At 39.9% G+C, this 19,285-nt stretch overlaps 1 protein-coding gene across 3 annotated transcripts in view; it reads left to right on the top strand.

The window, feature by feature from the left end:
- Positions 1 to 3,213: 3,213 nt before the first annotated feature.
- The window catches only part of ARHGAP22 (Rho GTPase activating protein 22), a 119,929-nt gene continuing 103,857 nt past the window's right edge, over positions 3,214 to 19,285 (top strand). The window contains exons 1-2 of one of the 3 annotated variants that reach the window (XM_072340480.1): positions 3,214 to 3,896; positions 16,958 to 17,157. In XM_072340480.1, coding sequence (XP_072196581.1) covers positions 3,863 to 3,896; positions 16,958 to 17,157 — 234 coding nt within the window. In that variant the 5' untranslated portion in view covers positions 3,214 to 3,862. Of the gene's footprint in view, positions 3,897 to 5,216; positions 5,270 to 16,957; positions 17,158 to 19,285 lie in introns of those variants that run through there. The other 2 variants (XM_072340479.1, XM_072340481.1) reach the window with 2 other exon arrangements.

Here is a 19,285-nt window from a genome sequence, read left to right as displayed (position 1 = left end):
ATTAAGAAGTAGATAATAGCTTTTCAGTTAGCTGATTCTTCTCTCTTCCTCTAGATGGTTGCTGCTTTGTGACACAGCCATTCTAGATTTGGACCAATATAAAAACATAACCTTAAGATCAGTAATTTTAGCAACAGGTAAGTACCTTAACATTGTTATCTCAAGTCATCAGGAAGATTTTCTCTTATCTAGTTCATCCAACTGTGTAAGCCTTATGACCTGCAGTCCTACAGCTTCCCTAATGTTTTTAGGAAGCATACTAAACTAGTTCCTCTTTAGCCTAGCTGGAAAAGAAAGTAAAATTGGCAGAAACCAGCAACAGCCCTTTTATTCTCTAAAGGATAAAGAGGAAAAACAAAGCAATATAGGGTCATTATTGGGCAGGATCTAGCCTCAATACTACTTGAGATGAGTGGATAAGATCTTACAGTGATAGATTCAAATTAAAGTCCAGATAATTAAACAAGCTCATGCTAATAAGCCAACCATACATAAATCACAATCAGAACTAGGCTGTAATTAGGATTACTAAAATCAAACACTATCGAATAAAAACCAGGAAGACATGCAACTAAACTGGGAAACTAGTCCATAGATTACAGCTAAGACCTCAATAACTCAACATAATTAAATTACAGTACTCCTACAACCTAGTCAAGGTATAAAACTTCAACCCTGAGCTTAAATAGAGCTCCTGGGCCTATGGGGGTAGAGGCCACAGGTGAGGCTAGTCAAAGCCACTAAGGCTATTAATGCACTTTAGGACCCTGTAACTGCAAGATGAACTTATTATGCATTCTTCAGGTTACAATTAACAAAAATCACAAATATTTGAAATTGTTAACACCTTTACCACTAGAAAAAAAAATAAAAAAAAATTGGTATTAGAAAGTTTGAAATAGAGATGTTGCACGGTAACTTCTAGGTCATAGCCTAAACCACCAATTGAGCACCTGGGGAAAGGACCCAGTTAGCCCTCGGAGCACAGGTGAAGGCAATTCAGCTCTGTGGCCGGAAGGGTTGGAGCCTGGCTGCACCTTCTCTTAGATCTTATTTAAGGGCTGACTGCCACTGGGGAAGGGTTTCTGAGTGGAGATCCCTCCTTTGTTAAGTTTCTTTTTAATGTTCAGATTTATTTATTTATTTTTTTTAAGGTGGGCATGTATTTTTTTCTTTTTAATGTGTTTGTACTGTACTAGCTCTTTTGTTATTGCATCTTCTTTAGCAGTGTTTTGTTGTATAGGTTTTTCTAGTTGTTACAGATGCTGAGCTGAATTGTCTGCTAGTGGACTTTTTTCTCTGTTGTATCATCTTTTAGATAGTGGATTTATTTATTTATTTATTTTGTACAAGAAGTTGTGTATGTGCTTGTACAAGTGCGTGTGTGTGGAAGGAGCATTTGGTAGTGGTTTGGGGAAGATGTAGGTGGAAAGATGACTTGGGGTGTAGATATGCCAACACATAGAGTACATCCCTAAATGCGCTCTGAGAGTAGGGTACTGTGGTATGTGATTCTGGGGTTATGGTATAACTCAGGGATGAACAACCCAAGCAATTAAACATGAGATGAGACACTGAATGGCACAGGAAAACTAATATGTGTAAATCATTAAGTTCTGTTGTTCTAACTATCGTATTCAGTGTAAGCTCAGGAGGTATATTTCAATAAGTAAATATTTGTATAGGTTCTAGTATTTTATTGATGCTTATGGGGTTAACTATTTGTTGGACTTAGTGTTTCCTTCAGGAAGTATTTCTGTAAACTGTTGGGTGTAGCACCATTGTCACCAATAGGATTGCTTGCTAAAGGTGACTGTCTTTTTTTCTCTTAGTTGGTGATTTATGACAAATTATTGACAGTTTATTTGCCCAAAATAGTACAGCTGGGAGAGTAAAATATGAATTTCATATGTTCTGAGGGAAGTATGAGTTTTTTCAACTTTTTAAGAAGTGATAAAAATGATGTTTGTTTTAAAAATAAGAAGTGCTGATGATGCAAAACATTTCAAGTAGGAGTAAATAGAATGCTTCCATTTATGGTGGTTACTTTGTTCACATATTGTATTGAAAAAAATAAAAATAAAAAAAATTCAAAGCTAACATTTGAACTTAGCAGTTATTTGAAGTTTTTCATTTCAACTGTGAACAAGATAGTCAATTTTTCTTATGTGTGTGTGTATATATATATATATATATATCTGTAATGTTCTTCCCTAGAGAAGAAATCAAACAGTCATCATCAGTGGCTTCAATTGATGAAGTATCACAAGCTTCTCACGTGGTTAAATTATAAACTACCTTTATTTCTTGCTGTGTGTTATTATACACACTTCTGGTGTCCTGATCAAGCTGCAAAATGATGCATTGAATCAGGTAAAGAAAACTAATAAAAAAGAGAATGAGATCTATTGAATGGTACAGAAAAATGACTTTTAATCTAGGAGCTGAGGTTAGATAGGTAGCTGGAAGCACAACTTCCCTTAGCTCATGCTCTTGCTGTCTATCCTAACTGCGTCATGTTACTGATGAGATCTCTACTGTGCTTCTCTTCATCATGATGAAACCCAATTAATAGAGATTATTAACGTAGGGGTGAATTTAGGAGCACATGTATCTTAAACAGAGACACTTGTTCACATTCCACTTCACCGGTGTGTGAATCTGAGATAACGATCATGAACTCAACAAATTTAGTTTCTTCTAAACATTTAATATGAACAGGAAAGGGTCCAAAGTATCTCAGCTACTGTTGAAGCCTGCAAACTGGGAAGTACAGTCTCTAGATAACCTCTTTCACTATTAGAGTTATAATATGGCCAGTATTCAGGGTAGAGGATGTGATGAATCTTTGCAAAACAGCAAGCTGCTTATCTCAGATACTTTTTGTCAATGCGACTCAGCAATGCAAACCTGCAGGACATGCACTTTACCAGGGAAATATTTACCCACTTTTCTATGTTGCAGGAAGGCATACTACATAAGTGGTAAGGACTGTCAGGAAGTGGTAATATTATGAGGAGCCCAAGGGCAGGATGTGTCAGTTATTCAGTTGGATTCAATTATCATCTAGCTATCAATTTATAGCTTGTGCATACTAATTAACAGTATCTAACTATCTTATTGAATGCCTTTTCTGCATTCTGAACTGCAAACTTTGCCTCTTGCCTTAGCAAGGAATACATAAACTTATGAAGGATCAACAGATGGAATGATGTCTTTGCCTTGTATCCATCCCACCCGTGCAGGGAAGAGCTATTTTTCTTCCCTGCAGTAACTCGTTTCTCTTGGCTCCCTGGCTCTCGACAGAATCCCTACCCAGTAGGGCTACAGCCCTTGTGTCTTCCCTGCACGCCGTACTCAGCAGGCAGCTCTCAGAGGCAACCCAGCACGCGTCTACCCTGTGGACCAGCACGCTCTGTATTTCTTCTAAGGCACCACCTTATCAGATGCGCAAGCTCTTCGGCGTGTGCTTTGTGCCCTTATTTCCCCTGACTCGGGCTGGGAGACATTCAGCTTCCGATGCTTGTCGAATCGAAGTGTCTGTTGAGCGCGACGGGAGGAAGATGCAGAAGAGGGATGCAGGATCGACGTTGCTCCCTGAAAGAGGCATATTAATAACACTGATGCACGGCCAATTAGCAGGAGGAGCCAGGTCCAGCCCTCGTGTCTGCGTGCTAGTGATTTATCGGCAGTAATTACCGAGGCACTTAATGCTTAGTTTGGATGGGAATTAATTCGAGGCCAGATAAATAATGCATTACAGTTTATTTAGCCCCACGTGAAGCGTCGCCCCCGAGGCAGAGCTGGGAGCGGAGCGGCGGAGAGCGGCTGGCGATGCACGGGGCGGCGGCCGGGCAGGAGCATGCTGAGCCCCAGGATCCGGCAGGCCAGGAGAGGTGAGTCCGTCCGGCGGGGGGGCTGGGGGGACGCTTGCCGGGCACCCCGCTGGTCAAGGGGAGGGCTGGGAGAAATAAAGGGTAAGAGGGAGGGGACTTGTCCGCAGGATTCGCCTGAAATGTAAGGGCAGCACAGTAGGGATAATTAAAAAACTGTATTCTGTCCTGGGACTTAATTGAGTCTTTGCACCCCCGTGGTTGTTGGTGATGCTGTGTTCCTAACCCTGAAATTCTTGATAGAGGTTGGAGACAGGCGTGACAAGTTTACGTGTGGCATGTTGGAGAAGCAGTTTGTTCAATTCCTCCAGGGCAGGAAGCAGAAGGTGGGGAAAGTAGCTCAGTGTGAGCTGTGGGCAAAAACAAAGGAAGGAAGGGAAACCTCCCCTGGGTTTGCTGCAGCTGCTTAAAGCAGTCATTCAGACCTGTGAGCCATAGCATGTGGTGTTTGTAAGGTGACCAAGTAGAGTTCGGCATGTCTGGTGCCTCTATGCTGGCTCTCCTAGAGAAGATGCTGTGTCTGGGGAGGTGCTGTGTGATCTCCTGCTGCAGCATCAGCTCTTTGCTTGATCTGGCATTTGTTGAGTATCTTTGCTGTTCACAGCCTAATGGCAGTCTCAGGAGGATATCTACCCGCCCATCAGAAACAGAACCAGATTAATGTCATTTCAGAGTTAAAGCAGATACAGTCATACTTACAGTATGTAAGGATTTGATTTTTCTTCAGACATGCCAGTGTAATAAAGTAGGAAAGTGCCACTAGTTCCATCTGCTGTGATTCTGAGACAATTTTTTTCAGCAGAATATGACATCAGATCATATGAGTATAAAAGTGGTGTTTCATTCTGAACAGTCCATAATTACTGTCAACCTATTAAATAGCAGGATCTTAGATAGCTTCTTGCCATCTGGATTGCATATATGCAATCTCACCCACAGTAAATTCATCTGAAATTCTATTTGAGCTGTATGATTTTGTAGTTCAGCAGGTCTTTTGTAGGTGCTGCATCTTTGTCATTCCCCTTCTAAGGGATGCCTCATCTTCCAGTCTTCAGTATATTGTCTATCCAGTGTTCCTGTGTTGTTAATGCTCTGGTGAGGCAGTTCATAACTTATGACACTAAAATGGTACAGGAACTCTGTCAGGACAGGGTACACAAACTTTCATAACTGTATGCTGTGATTTCACATTATTTTAAAAAAATGAGAAGAGAATATATTTTTTATATATATATAGAAGTCTATTTATGGGGCTGGTATCCTAGATTGCTGTGGGTTACTGATGCTCAGGGGACAAACTATAGTGTGCCTTTCTCTGTAGCCCTTGTTCACAGGAGCTGTAAATAAGGAGTGAAGATGCTGAATTACTCTTGAAGGTAAGTGTTCCATCCTGCAAAACAGATGTGAATATAAAATGGTAGTTAATGCTCCCTGCACTCTGTTTGGATTGTTAACAAATATTCAGGTGACAAAGGGTGAGCAAATGAAGTGCTCACAGCCCTCTTCAATATCTTTTGCTGGAAGCAAGTATCAACAAGGTCTGGTGATCTGCAAGATGATGCTAGAGCTTTGCTTACCTCAAAGTAGAGGCAAGCTGTTAGCTTTGCTAGTGAGGACACAGTTGTGTAAGGGAGGCAATGTGATTTCTTTAGGCAGACTGAAAGAAAAGGGATGCTCTGGATAAAAATTCTGGGTTCACTTGAGTGTGGTGGGAGTCAGGAATGAAACTGAACCTAGAGATGTATTTTGTGTAATTTTATTGTGCTTTCTCATTATGATTTGAAAAAAGATGAAGCAAAGCATTTGCTCCTTGGCTTGGAAATTAAGTTGACTGTACCTGACAGCTGCATTTAAATAGACAAGGAAATGGAAGCCAGACTGACTACAAGCTTGTGCATTTATTTTTCCATAAGTGTTATGATGAGATTGCCTTCCATAGCAAGAGGGTTACCTGCTGCCATGACAGGTTCCTTGCATTATTCCTGTTTTCAGGACAGACTGTTACAGTTGTATAGGCACAAAGAATAAACCTCACTGGGTCTTTGTACCAGTGGGTGTCTGACATTATGGAATTGTCTATGCTTCTCTGATCTGTTATCTCTGGCTGCATGTTCATGTCTCTGTTAAGACCAGAGAAGATGATGGGAAACATTTTGGCTAGGTAGCCTGCTGCAGACAGACTATTTTTATTTATTTATTTTTTCATTCAGGTATCCTCCAACATTCCTGTAGTAGAACTGCATTATTCCTCTCATTCATTTTTCCTTCTCTCAAACTCATCGTAATTCAATTTTAATGCAAAGTGGGCTTTAGCATACTTGAAATATTTCTAATAGTGGTAGATAGTAATCTTGCCAGGAGGAACTTTGGAGTGTAAAATATTATTACTCCCCTTTGGGAATGTGCACACATACAAAGTAAGCTTCATGTGTCTGCAGTGAGAACAGGTAGCTTTTTAATATTCAGTGGTTTTTCAATAGTGCTGTATTTTTAATGGAAATGCTGTATCTTTGACTACAGGAACATGAATAACCTTATACTTTAACTACTTTCTTATGGCAGTAAGGATATATGATTGTATATTCTGTCTGTCAATTCCCATCCTAGTAATTTTGGAAATGGTTAGATTTGAAAGCAGAAAGGTGTATCAAAATGTATTTGACTCTGATAATGTATTTGTTCAGTCCATTACTTAAATGGTTAAAACTTCATACCTATATCTTAGAACTTCGCAATTCATAATGGACTTACCTTTGCACATGATACATTTCATAGTTAATACTTACACTCTGAACTAAAGAAAGTCAAAGCAGAATGAGGGCTTGTTTAAAGTTTCTCAAAGTTTAGTGTACTTCAGAAAAAGTATAGCATTATCCTTTCTTCTTATTCAGCAGCTTTTTGCTGGACATTTTCTGTCATCCAAGCACACCTAATGCCATAAGAACTCACTAGCTAAGAAGGGCTTAGATGTCTGAATGCAAATTTCCAGCCTTAGTTCTTGAGCAGATGGAGGGCATCAGGTTAATTGAATTAACATAAAGGTATAAAATTGGGTTTGCCTGTAAGAACATTTTCTGTACCAGAAACTTGGAGTGACTGGGGTCACACCTTTAAGAAATTTCCTGTCTAAAGGAAATTAAATTATTAATCACTTCTTTCAGGCTGTTGTAATCACAGCAGAAGGCTTTCACAAGTTCTAATCTAGTATAGTTTTGCCAGGCCTAGGAATAAGTTTTGATGATCTTTAACACTTACAGAAAAATGAAAAGGGCATCTTTAGATAACTGAAGGTAACTTCTGTCTCTGTCAAAAGATGCTGCTTAGTCAAAATCATACTTGGCCTAGCCAGTTAGTAGTCCTTCAGTGTCATGCTTCAGGTTCCAGGGCTTAGACCTCATCTGTCAACAATGTACTCCCAGTAGCAGGCACAGATAGCAGGACAGTCTGTACAGTGAGCAAAGATGAAGTAAGGTCCAACAAGGGAACAAAAAGTGGCTAAAGGAGATTTTAACAAAAAGGAGAAACTCAATTTATGAAACAAAAAGATATGGCAGAGAGAAAAGGAACAGTGAAGTATATATATTTCATAAAGTCCCAGAAACAGCTGAACAGTCTCAAGTGCATTCTGGATTCTCTGTTTGCTGAGGCATCAACCTCCAGCTTCTAGCTTTCCTCTGAGTTCTCCACAAAGAGGAGGCAATACTGTTACTCTATGCACAACAGCTCAGTGTCATATTTCTGTTCTGGTGTACAGGTAGAACTGGTGGCATCTAGCCCCTCGACTCCTGCCATGTTAGTGATTTCTCTGAACAGGCACCAGTGCCATAATGCTGATCAAGCCCTAAGCCTCAGGGACTGCCAGGTGCAGGCTCTTCAGGCTGTACCCTCTTCAAAATCATGCTGTGTGAAGAGCTCTTGTATCCCTGACCAGAGAAAGGCAGAAAAGGAGAACTGCTGCTCTTGTAGTCCCCTTCACCAAACCACAGCTTTGCAGCTGCAGCCTCTCAGCTTTGCAAAGAGGTGCTCAGAGTCCTCCACAGCCCCATTCAGCAGCTCTGCTTTGAGGAGCTGATGTTGCATACAGCTATCCCAAAGTGCGTGGGCAGCCAGTGCCTTTGCACCTCCAGCTTACCAAGCAAATGATAACACCCAGCCTTGTACTCCTGCAACCAAATAAAACAGGCTGGGAGCTGTGAACTCCCACAAAATCTTCCTTTAGCTCCTGAGTGCCCACCAACACAGGTGGGAGTGCACCTCCCTGCCAGGGAGCAATCACTGTAACTAGCTGCAGCTGGAATGGGAGAGCCACCATTAGAGGAGAAGCTCAGCTGCCTGCTGCAGTCCTTCCTTAAAAGAGCAGTGTTTTGGGACAGGAGAGGTAGTTTTCAGAGCTGTACTCCAGAGAGGTAGGTGGGTGAAGGGCTGGTATGAAGTGCTGGGAAATGGGGTTTTGTTCATGGTCCGCAGTTTGTAACCTTTTGCAGGACAGACTCTGAGGTGTGGAAGTTGGTCCTGCCTGTGGTGTAGATCTTGGCTTTCTTTTCTTTGTTTTTGAGAAATGTGAGGTGATGTTTCTGGGTTGAACTTAAAATACTGAGGAAAGCGTAGGGGGTGCTGATGGTTGTATCTTTTGTTAAGAAAGTCTCAGGCTGTTCAAAGGAGTAGTCTCTGTGTTGAGGTGCCCACCTCTTTCCATATGGGGTTCATAGTGTGACATGAAGTGCAGCTTTCTTTCCTGGCCTGAAGGCTCAAGCAGGAGACCATTCTTCTCAGGAATGACCTTGAAATTTTTCAGGCTTATTAGGTGCAGGTGGTCTGAATTTGAAATAATGAACCATGGCCTTGCTTTGTAAAGAAAGAGATGAGGCTAAAAGGATGGCTGGACTGCTGGGGGTAGACAATGTGGGAGGGAAATTAAATATTTAAAACTGAAAAAGGCATATTCTAAATTAATTGTAAAATGTGTTGGGTGAGTGCAGCATGGCAGAGAGAACACTGGAAGCATTACAAAAGCTAGTACCTCTCTCCTGAGAGGGCTGTCACCTGCTACTTCCAGTGCTTATATAAGTGTATTTCTTTTTCATTGCAAGGCCTGTATTCATGGTAACTAGAAAGCAAGCACAGCAATACAAACAATACTCAATTCTTTCAGTTTTATGTGTTACAGGAAAAGGTAGTTTTAGGCAATGATATAGGTCCTCCCACACCCTAGTGGTGGGGAATCTCCTTGATGAGGCTACAGTAAGAAGCATCTGCTGAGCAGAAAGAGGAAAGGATTCTTGCCCAGGTCTGCATGTGTTCAAGGTATTTAAAACTAATGTGGAGGAGGGAAACTGAGGCAAAGAGTCTTTCTATTGTGTGTTCCTTTCACTGGGCTTCTCTGTGTGTCCCTCATGGCCAAAAGGGTAAATGTATCTTAATTAAGAGCTAAAGAGAGGAGGTGTGAGCTATTCTTTGGAGGTGAAAAAAAGTTCCTCACAGTATCTTTTCTCTTAGTGCGTGTACTTAAAGTTATTTGTGCTTCAGTAGGATGGTTGTCTTTTGTGAATTTATATTGAAGTTCATAAAAACAAAAAAAACTGCAAATCTATGTTGTATAGATTAAATGTCAAGGAAGCTTCATACAGTAGTACTAAGGTGAACTGATGATGTTACAAAGGATAAGATATGTTCATGATTTATTTGGGAGAACTGTAGGTAAGGGATTTCATATTTGAATGCATACCCTTTGTGGACCATCTTTACCTTAATAACTGTTGATACTTTGTTACAGACACAGCTAAATAATTTAAGTGAGGTACTTATGCCCAGAGTATGAGATGTAGAAGTAAGAATTTCCAGATTTCTATTTTTGTCCCCCAAATCAGTAAACTTGTCACTAAGTCAAGTCACTGAGTAACCTGATGTACAGAGAGGCAGATAGTCACTGTTTGTGCATTGGAAACAGAGGTAATGAACGTTGAAACAGGCACATCACGCTGTTGGTAAAATTTCCTAAGAGCTGTGTAGGAATTAATACCTACATGATGCTGGGGTGAGACAAATGAGGAATATAAAATAATGGAGGAATCTGAGGAGGCTTCACTGCTGAAAGTGGCTGGGCAGTGTTGTTACTTCAGTGTTAGTGCCACTTGCCAACAGAAAGTTCTGATGAAATTTTTTGTATTTCTAGTTAGAATTTTTCAGTTCCAAATAATTTTGGGTGTGTCTTACAGAGTGTGATAGACAAATGATTCTAGCTGGTGTGAGGTAACAGCTGTGCTGGCAGCTACTGTGGTATCTCAATGATAGGGTCCATGTGCTTTCTATGTCACAGGTAGCAAATATGTTAAACACACAGGATAATGTGGAATATATGTGTAGCTTGATCTCTTGCTGCAGCAGACCTGTGTACTATATCTGTAGTGCTGAGGAGCTACAGCCTTGATTCCATAATGCTTGGTGCTGGACACATTTGTAGTACTTGCTGAAATATATTTTGATGAGAACTTTTTGTTAGCCACTCAGTCTGCTTTGACTGGTAAAGTTGTTAAGGTCTTAAAGCCATATCTGCTGGGAAGATTACCAGAGGCTTTCACTCATAGGTGTCCAACCTTTTTGGCTTGCTTGGGCCGCCTTGATTCAAGAGTAATTGTCTTGGGCTGCATATATGTAGGTTGCTATGAAAGTAGTGCCTCCTATTTATCTTCATGGAAATGAAGATACGAAGAGCACAGTAACTTGCTTATTTCACATGTACTTGCATGTCAGATGCTATTTTGTCAATCTGCCCCTTTGCTGCCATCAGTTATGCACTGACAAAATGGTATGGAGGCATCACTTTCAGAGCAGCCTTTGTAGAATATACAATATACTTACAAATTCTGTTACTTATATGCGTTTTATTTTTTACTAAAACAGTTTTAAAAAGCAACACAAAATTAGTGGGATGTTTGACCTTGTTTTTGTTAAACTGATGCATCAGTCTGTTTAGATCAGTGGTTGCGATTCATAGTGAGTTCTCAAAGTACTTATCAGGAAGTTTTTTTAATGAAATTCTACTTTTCCTGTGCTTCATCCTTTACAGCAGTTGCTGACAAATGCTCATGTCACTGCTTTTGGCAGTACGTACAAGGTGTTACTGTGAAGTGAGGGGCATTTTTCTTTTATAGAAGTCTGTTAAAAGAGGCATGATCAGAGTTGAGTTGAATGTCTGATTGTAACTATACACTTTGAAAAATGTATTTGTTGAATGAAAATGGGGTTGCAAATGTACAAAAAAATTGATAATTTTTGGCAATCTTGAAATATTTGCAAATTCCTTTATCAAAACAGAAAGCAGAGCTGCTTTTTTTTTTTTTTTTTTTTTTTTTTTTTTTTTTTTTTTTGCCAGTCATAGGACTGTGTTTAGTCAGTGTATCAAAATACTTAAGATTATTTACCATATTTCAAGTTAGCCCTGCACTGTGCCCTCCTCATGCCCTGATTTCAGCCTGGGTGTGATTAATAGAGCACTAATGTTCAGTTGGTTCTGGGTAGCCACTGTCACGATGGTGTGGGGTAGGGAGGAGGCTGTGGTGTGAGCTGTGCAAGCTTGTGAGTTGGGCATCTCTACTTTCACTGGCTGTAGAGAGGACACAATCTGTTTATATAGTCTTCTGTGATCATAAAATCAGAATGGCCTGGACTGAAAAGGACCTTGAAGATATCTCGTTTCAGCCTCTGTGCTGTGGGCACAGTTGCCAACTGCTAGACCAGGTTGTCCAAAGCCACATCCAGCTTTGCCTTGAATGCCTACAGGGGTGGGGCCATCCACCTCTGACTGGTTTGTCTTACTGAAATTGTAGGGAGAGAAAAATCTGAGATCACTTTCTGGTGTTCCAGAGAGTAACTTTTCTTATAGGAAGATCTGAGCTTATTGAAGTGTAGGAACATAAGGCTGGGTGGCTCAGAAGGAATAGGAGTGTGGGTGTAGGAAGAGGGGAGTAAAACTTCACTTTTGTGGAAACAGTGAGCTGTAGCCCAGTGTGTTTGCCCAAGGAACTACAGAGCTTTGCCAGCAGTGGGATGTGAGTTTAACAGTGCTTGTCAGGTAGGCAGTTCTAGCTAACCAGATGGAGATTATGGATGGCTTTCAAGAGGTGCTTCCAAAGTTCCCTGTGAGCAAAGAGCTTGTGCTTGGTATTGCTATAGACTTGTACTGCCCTTTAGCCATACAGGCATGTTTTGAAGTGACTCAGCAGATGGGTATAATGTAAGTACTCTCTTGTCCTCTGAACAGTCAGTGGTAGTTCCACTGGGAATTATCACAGCATTGTGTGGACCTGTCCATTAAAATGGACTTCTGCTGGGAACATGCTTCTGTGCTTAGGCTGCCTATCAATGGTCTTTAACTTAGCTTTGCATTGGCAAAGTAAACAGCAGATTGAATTTGGGGCTCTGATGTACTCATTGCAGGATTTAATTAATTATATTTAAATATGTAACAAATAAAATCCTTCATTTTTATTGAAGATTCACGCTTCAGATCTGAGCTAGCAGTGATTCTGGAAAAGCTATAGACAAACTTACATGAGTGTTGCTCTGCTTGAGATATTACATCCTGGAAGAAGCATTCATAGCACTGCAGTTCTGCAGATTTCAGTACCTCGTGGTGCTATATCCACAGCAGTGTTGTGTGGGTATCCTAACCTGAGCTAGTGGGAAATCTTGCCTCCTGTTCTGTTCTGCCAGGATGTACACCTTTAAAATATGCTGATATGTAGAATTCATACAGTCTGATTGTTTGTAACTCCTTGGCACACATGCAGTTCCCTTCTGTTTCCCTTTCTTCAAAGAAGAAGCTGGGCTACTAAACAGTGAGTTTCTTTATTGTATTCTTACTGCTGACATAACTTAAACCAAGTATGTCCTATGCTATTAAGTAGTCTACAGTGTATTTGTGAAAGTAGGATTTTTGAGCTTTTCTATTTAATTTGAAGTTTTCAGTTGTGCCAGCATGTCTGAGAGATGCTGCAGTCCCAAGTGGACATAATGCAGTTCTTAATTCTTCCAGCACAAGGATGCTGGCATATACGCAGTCTTCAGGCTCTGTTTTATTCTGGTTGATCTCTGAGCCCTTGTGGTGGGTCTACTCACCAGACTGACTACAGCCTTTCTGTTACGCAGCTGGCCCTCTTGGGCAGGGTTTATTTTGTTCAGGGGATGTGCAGGCTGTAGGTTGAGTCTGCCTTTCTTGGAGCTCCTTTTGGTGATGTGAGATTGTGTTAGGCTTCACAACAAGTTGAGGAAAGGTGGTGTAACAGAGCACACTGTCTTGGCCTTAATCATGTCCTGCTGGCAGGGTAGTATGTCTGAATGTAATGCATGTCCTCCTGGTCATAAAATGTGGGCAAATGCTTGGCTGTGTAGCAACCTGATGGTTCTGTACAGATTGTGACACTTATTTGGCTTCAGGGAACAAAAAGTCATTGCTAGTTTAAATAAACTGATATCCTTCTAGTTGCCTATATATCTTATCATTGATCACTTCAAGCATTCTGCCTTTAATTTCTTTGCTGTATTTCAAGATGATAAATTCTCAAATTGCTGTGGAAGTCTCTTGGCTTTCTTTTTTGTGCTGACTGGCTGTGGTATCTTTGCAATCAAATGCAAATGTAGATATGTGCAAGAGACAGAAAACAATATGAAGGAAATAATGTTTTTCCCCAACTTCTTTGGAAGGAAATGCAATATCTCATGGTGCCAGTGCACCCTTTTTATTGAAACAGTATATTAAAGAACTGACAATATTGACTACAGCAGGAGATCTCTTCCCTTTATGACTAGGATTATGACTAGGATTTTTAAATAAAGACCATCTCAAATAATGTGGTGTCACTGTGTCATTAAGATGAAAGAGTACTGGAGCAAGGTTTCTGTGCTGGGGGACAGGTGGTCAATCAGAACTGATTATAATGGCTCTACTGATTTAGTCTGTTGATGAAACTTCAAAAAACTAGAGCATTAATTGGTTATTGAACTGCATTGATTTGATTTATTTTGATGTTCCTGATTAAGTAGGTTCTCATCTACTCTTTAGATCTGTAGTAGGTGTTCAGAGCTGTGAGCAGGGAAAAGGGAGCAGAAGAGATTGTTGAATGCTTTTAGGCAGGATTGAGATCATGAAATTTTCATGTTCTGCAGTTCTGATTCTTGCTATTTAATGATATGTCATTGCAAAATGATGCTCGGCTCACTGTTGACAGCCATGGAACAATGAAGACATGGGTATATGTGGTTTGTTGTGATCTTGATGTGTGGTAACTCTTTCACTGTATCTGAGTGGATGTGTCCTGCAGTTGGCATTTCAGTGCTGCTGCTCTGTGTTAAGTAAATGCTAAACAGCTTCTCCAGAGTGTGCTTGAATTCTTTTTGTACTGATTTCTGCTTTGAACTTTTCTGTGTGGCTGAATCAATAATCAACTCATGAAAATGTGAGAAGTAACTCCAAACTGGAGATACTGAGAAAGCATTACTCAATTAGAACTCTAGAGCATTTGAAGTATTTGCTGAGTGTGAGTCTGAGTTATTGATTTGTGTTCTTCTTTATGCTTTGCTATTCAATAATTCTGTTAAGTAGGTGAGTGCAAAGAACATATAGCTACTATTAAGAATGAGAGACTTGATGAACTGGATCAAGTTATCAGAGCAGGCATTTTGATCCCAGTAATATTGGCAGACTATACTCATGAAAATTTTCTTCTGACCTCTATACAATTACTGTAATCTGTGATGCATACAGTAAAATAATCAGTGCTGTTATTAGCTATAAATAATTCCTCCTTCTACAGATTTCTCCCTGATCCGTGTTGTTGGCTTACAGATGAGATTGCTAAGTACCTCTGAAATTAACTACTGCAGTCACGACTAGAAGCTCTAAGGAAATGTAAAGCTAAGATGGCATGAAGAATTAACAACCATTGCAATTGACTAACATGTGGTGCTGCTTAAAATAAAAATGAGGGTATATGTCCTCTAGTGGCTGATCATGAAAGCCTTAACTTTCCCCTATAATAAATTGCTACTAGGTAAGGTCGTGAAAATAATGAAGTGTTTATGAGAGGATAGATGTATCAAAGCTTGATGGCATCTTTTTATTGGGTCTTTGTCAATATATACTATCAAATAAAGGTCCTTTCCAGTTAAAATTACTTCCTGTTAGTGGGGGAAGGGAAGGAGAAGGTTTGTTTAAATATGCAAGTAAAAAAATTTTTTTTTTTGGAAGCTGCTGTGAACCACATGCTTGGTCTGGAGAGTGCTGACATGCTTTAGCATGGAGATGACTGAGTTACTGGACTGTGGTTTTTTTTTGGTTTTACTGGACTAATTGGTTAGGTTAATAGCAAAACATTGTCTGAGGCACATCACAGTTCCAATTTGAAAGGCACAGTATTGGAATGAGGTATGTAACAATGTGGAAAGGAGTCTGGACTGTCAGTACATACAAATGATAGCTGGGTCCTTGTAAAACGTGGCCTGAGGTGAGGAAGAGGTTTTTCCTTCAGCATAATCCCTATCTATCTCTGCAATAGATATTTAAATGTGAAAAGTCTGTTTTCTTGCTGCATGTATACAGAATATAATTTTGTGTTAGGGCTGATAGAAGTTGAGGTAAAGTTGTCAGTGGTAATTTAGTAATCACCTCCTAGAGGGCACTGTGCTTCCAGAAAGAGATCTAGGAAGGATGAAGATGTTGGGCAGCTTTGTGGAAGACAAAAGGTTCTTTGTGTTTTGCTGGAGTGAAAACTCCTTCCTATTAGAGCTCAGACTACAGGGAGTAAGCCTTGAGAATAAGCATGGATACATCAGAGCATGATCTTAAGTGAATTCTATGTTAAGATTTTTGTTTGCTTTGGGTGTGTATAAGTAATGATTGAGCAGCACTAGGTTACTTTAGCGTACACTATGTTTGCTGATAGACTCCACTAGCATGAAACTAAGGGTTAGTTCAGATTAAATTCAGCAAATTGTTTAAACCAAAATAAGGGAAAGATGATCTGAACAAGCTGTAACACTGGTAACAATTGTTATATCTCAATTTTTTAATCCTCAAGAGTGAAACTGAAAAGAACTTGAAAGTAGGAAACAGTTATAGGTTGAATCTTGATCTGATTTTTTTTTTTTTTAACTGAGTCACAAGACAAAGCCATTACAGTTCTTTTGAAAGTATTAGGCAGTTGTAAGCTGTACTGTAAATCAATTGTATGTAGACAATGTAAAGGAACAGGATCATGTTTGTACTAATGAAGAAAAATGCCCTGGGATAGTAACTGACTTATAATGAATTCAAAAGAAATAGACTTAGGAGATCACATAACCTCTATACCCTAAAGTACTGGCTTGCTGCTTGCAATATATAATCAATCTGTACTGGTTTTATATGCCCCAAACTTCAGTATTCTTAATGCAGGTGTGTGGGATAAAGAAGGAGGGAAAGGGCAGTAGGCTTTCCTTCTTCTGAATCCTTTCCTAGGATTTACTTAATTTTCTCTTTTTCTTTTTTTAAATTTACATTTTTCTGCTTTAAGGTCAGAGACTAGGAGACTGAGGTGATTTTAATCAATCTGGATAGCTATGTTATCTATATGTGACTATTACTTTTTAAGTCCTTCTCTGTTCTGATTTTCTTTTCTCGTGGCAGCTGTTTTCACTGCCTTAGCCACATTAGTAAGTAGTTGGTGTGGGATGAGAATACTTTGTTTTTTCCCCTCTCTTATGTTACCATTACTTGGTAAATATTGCTTTTGGAGAGAGCAGCACTATTGTTCTGATGTAGAGCTGGAGGGAAAATGATGATTTTCTATGAAGAAAGATCTACTGTGAGCAGTGAAGCCTTGGTGGAGTTTTTGTGCCACTTAGATTGCTACAGCAAGCGGTTCCAAAAGGTTATTCTGTCTGACTGTCATGAACTTCAATGTACACCTTGAAAGTAAATATATATTGAAAGAAGAATGGACTTAATGGTCTGTTCTTGTGTGGAACAGATTAGCTTCTGACTCTTCTCATCCACAATTCACTGTTTCAATTTGTGATCTCTTTTTCAGCCCGATCAAAGAGTTTGGTGATGGGTGAGCAGATTGGGCCTCCATCTAGACCTTCTTCTCCTAACCCTCAAGAACGTGTGGTCAAGTGTGGCTGGCTGAAGAAACAGAGGAGCATTATGAAGAACTGGCAGCAGCGTTGGTTTGTGCTGCGTGGAGACCAACTCTTCTATTATAAGGATGAAGAGGAAACTAAACCTCAGGTAAAACTACTTTTTAAATTAGAGCAGTAGGGCATATTGGTTGTGACTTCTGTATGGGTTACAGTCACTGTTTAGACTGAGAGCTCTCTGCAGTTGCTCTAAGCACTATGAATGTTCAAAGGAAGAGATGTTTTAAGACTTAGCTACCATGCAGGCAAATAGCAGAACTTGGGAGAACATGAGAAAATGTTCCCTGGTTTAATTACATTTCCTGTCAGTTCTGTGGCTTTCCTCAAGAAACCTAGTTGTGGAAAACTCACTGCCTGGAATCATAGTAATGTCAGTGCCACTTGATGTATGTACTATTTCTACTTTAGCTACCAACTCAAAATAGCCTGTAATAAATAGTAGCCTATCACTATGTAAGTATGTAAGGAGTTCCTAATAAAAGTTTTAATTGTCAAGAGCTTCCATTATGCTTCCATTATTTATCTGGAAGTAAGGAGTCTTCTAAACTGCTGCTGATTGTTCATGAAAGTCAAAATGTAGAGGATTTCTTACCCACTGAAAACTGCTTGCTTTTCAGCTTGCTTTTGTTTCCTGCATGTCTCTTGTTGCTCCCATACAGCTTGTCTTCATCATATTTGAGCACTTTTCATGACTAAATAGAGCATATTGTTCAATGTTTTTTGTCTGTCATTCTAGGCTAATTGCTGTTTTTAGGATCTGCAGGCCAGAAATAAAAGCTTATTTCTCCAGGAAATGTCTGATATTAGTGTTAATAGATAGTTCTAATGCTGTTCTGTGCCATTTGTTTTTAATGTATTTATTCTCACAGCAGATCTTGCCTTGAGCTGAATTAAGGTTGTTAGTCTGAATTTGCTCATGGGTAACTGAGATGCAGAGACTATGATTTGCTCACGTTCTCAGGAGAAATCCTGAGTAGGAAAATGAATCCACATCTCTAGATGGTTTTGTTCAGTCCTCTGAATTGGAGCATATGATCTGCTTTCCTAAAGGTGCAGTGTCTTGCATTCCAAACTGTTGTTGTTGATCTTCAGGGAAGAGAGAGACTGGAATCAATTGCTTTGTGAACTTAAACCTTATCCAGAAAATGCAAAAGTATGCCAATTTAATGGAACTGAATGTTCACTTATCTACAATGGCTGCATTGTTGCAAAACTCTCAGTAAAATAAGTGTTTTAAATTAATCTTCTAAATATTCCAGCTTTTGGCAAGCCTATGAATGCGAATACTGTCCTGTAATCCAGTTGGAGAATGAAATGTGTTTTATGAGAAACAATTTAATTGTTCAGCCCTCTGTGGTTTTGATTCACCTAAGCCAGTTCCCTATTGAAACAGTTTTCGCATGGATGCTTTTTCATTATCCTATTCTGACCTCCAATCTTAATATAGTCCTCTGTGTGACTGGGATTTGACTGGAAGAGCTATGGAGTTCCAGATTGCTGAGGTGTGAGTGGAAAAACCTTGCTTAGCTTGCTGAGACTCATTATCTCTCAATTCATTGCTAAACAGAAAAAGGTGAACCAGCTTCTTAGAGATGACTTGTGTGGGTTTTGTTATATGCCAGTGTGAAGGACTTAAGAGGGAGCTATGAGTTTTAGTGTGGTGTATATACATCTGGGAGTTATTGCTGTCCTATGCAAATTCTGAGGGGAAAGAATCTAGGCAAGGCTTTGTGCTGCCTGACTTGGAGTGCGAGTCTAACAGGAGAAACTAATTAGCAGGCTGGGGAACAATTTTTGGCTTTGTTCAATACAGGGGAGTGTGAGTGAAGGCAGGCTTATATTTCTTAAAGTTTGCTGACTCAGAAACATCATGGTGCAGTGATATTGTGGCATACTATCTGCAGAGCTCAAGGGCTGAAGCGTGTTGAGGCTCGTGTTGAATCTTTCCTGTACTGGTCCATCCACTTAATCATGATACATCTTATACTGTCTCTGCTGTGGGTCAGTTGGATATTTCAGTAGTATGTCTGGCAGCCTCATGCTTTCATGTTTTTTTTCATCTCTCTCCCATCACAGTCTCCTGGTTTTGCTTGCTGTTGATGAGCAGAGGCAGGAACTTGCAAGTGTGAGGCATTTATTGCAGAATGGAGAGCTCTGAAGCCCAGCTGCCCTACCTTGCTGAAGCTGTTTATTAATGCTGTATGTTTTCCTATGTATTT

This window comes from Excalfactoria chinensis, chromosome 6 (genome assembly GCF_039878825.1).
Source record: "Excalfactoria chinensis isolate bCotChi1 chromosome 6, bCotChi1.hap2, whole genome shotgun sequence".
Classification (NCBI taxonomy): Eukaryota; Metazoa; Chordata; class Aves; order Galliformes; family Phasianidae; genus Excalfactoria; species Excalfactoria chinensis.
Note: the sequence above shows the minus strand (reverse complement) of the source record. Positions and strands in the feature narration are given on the sequence as shown.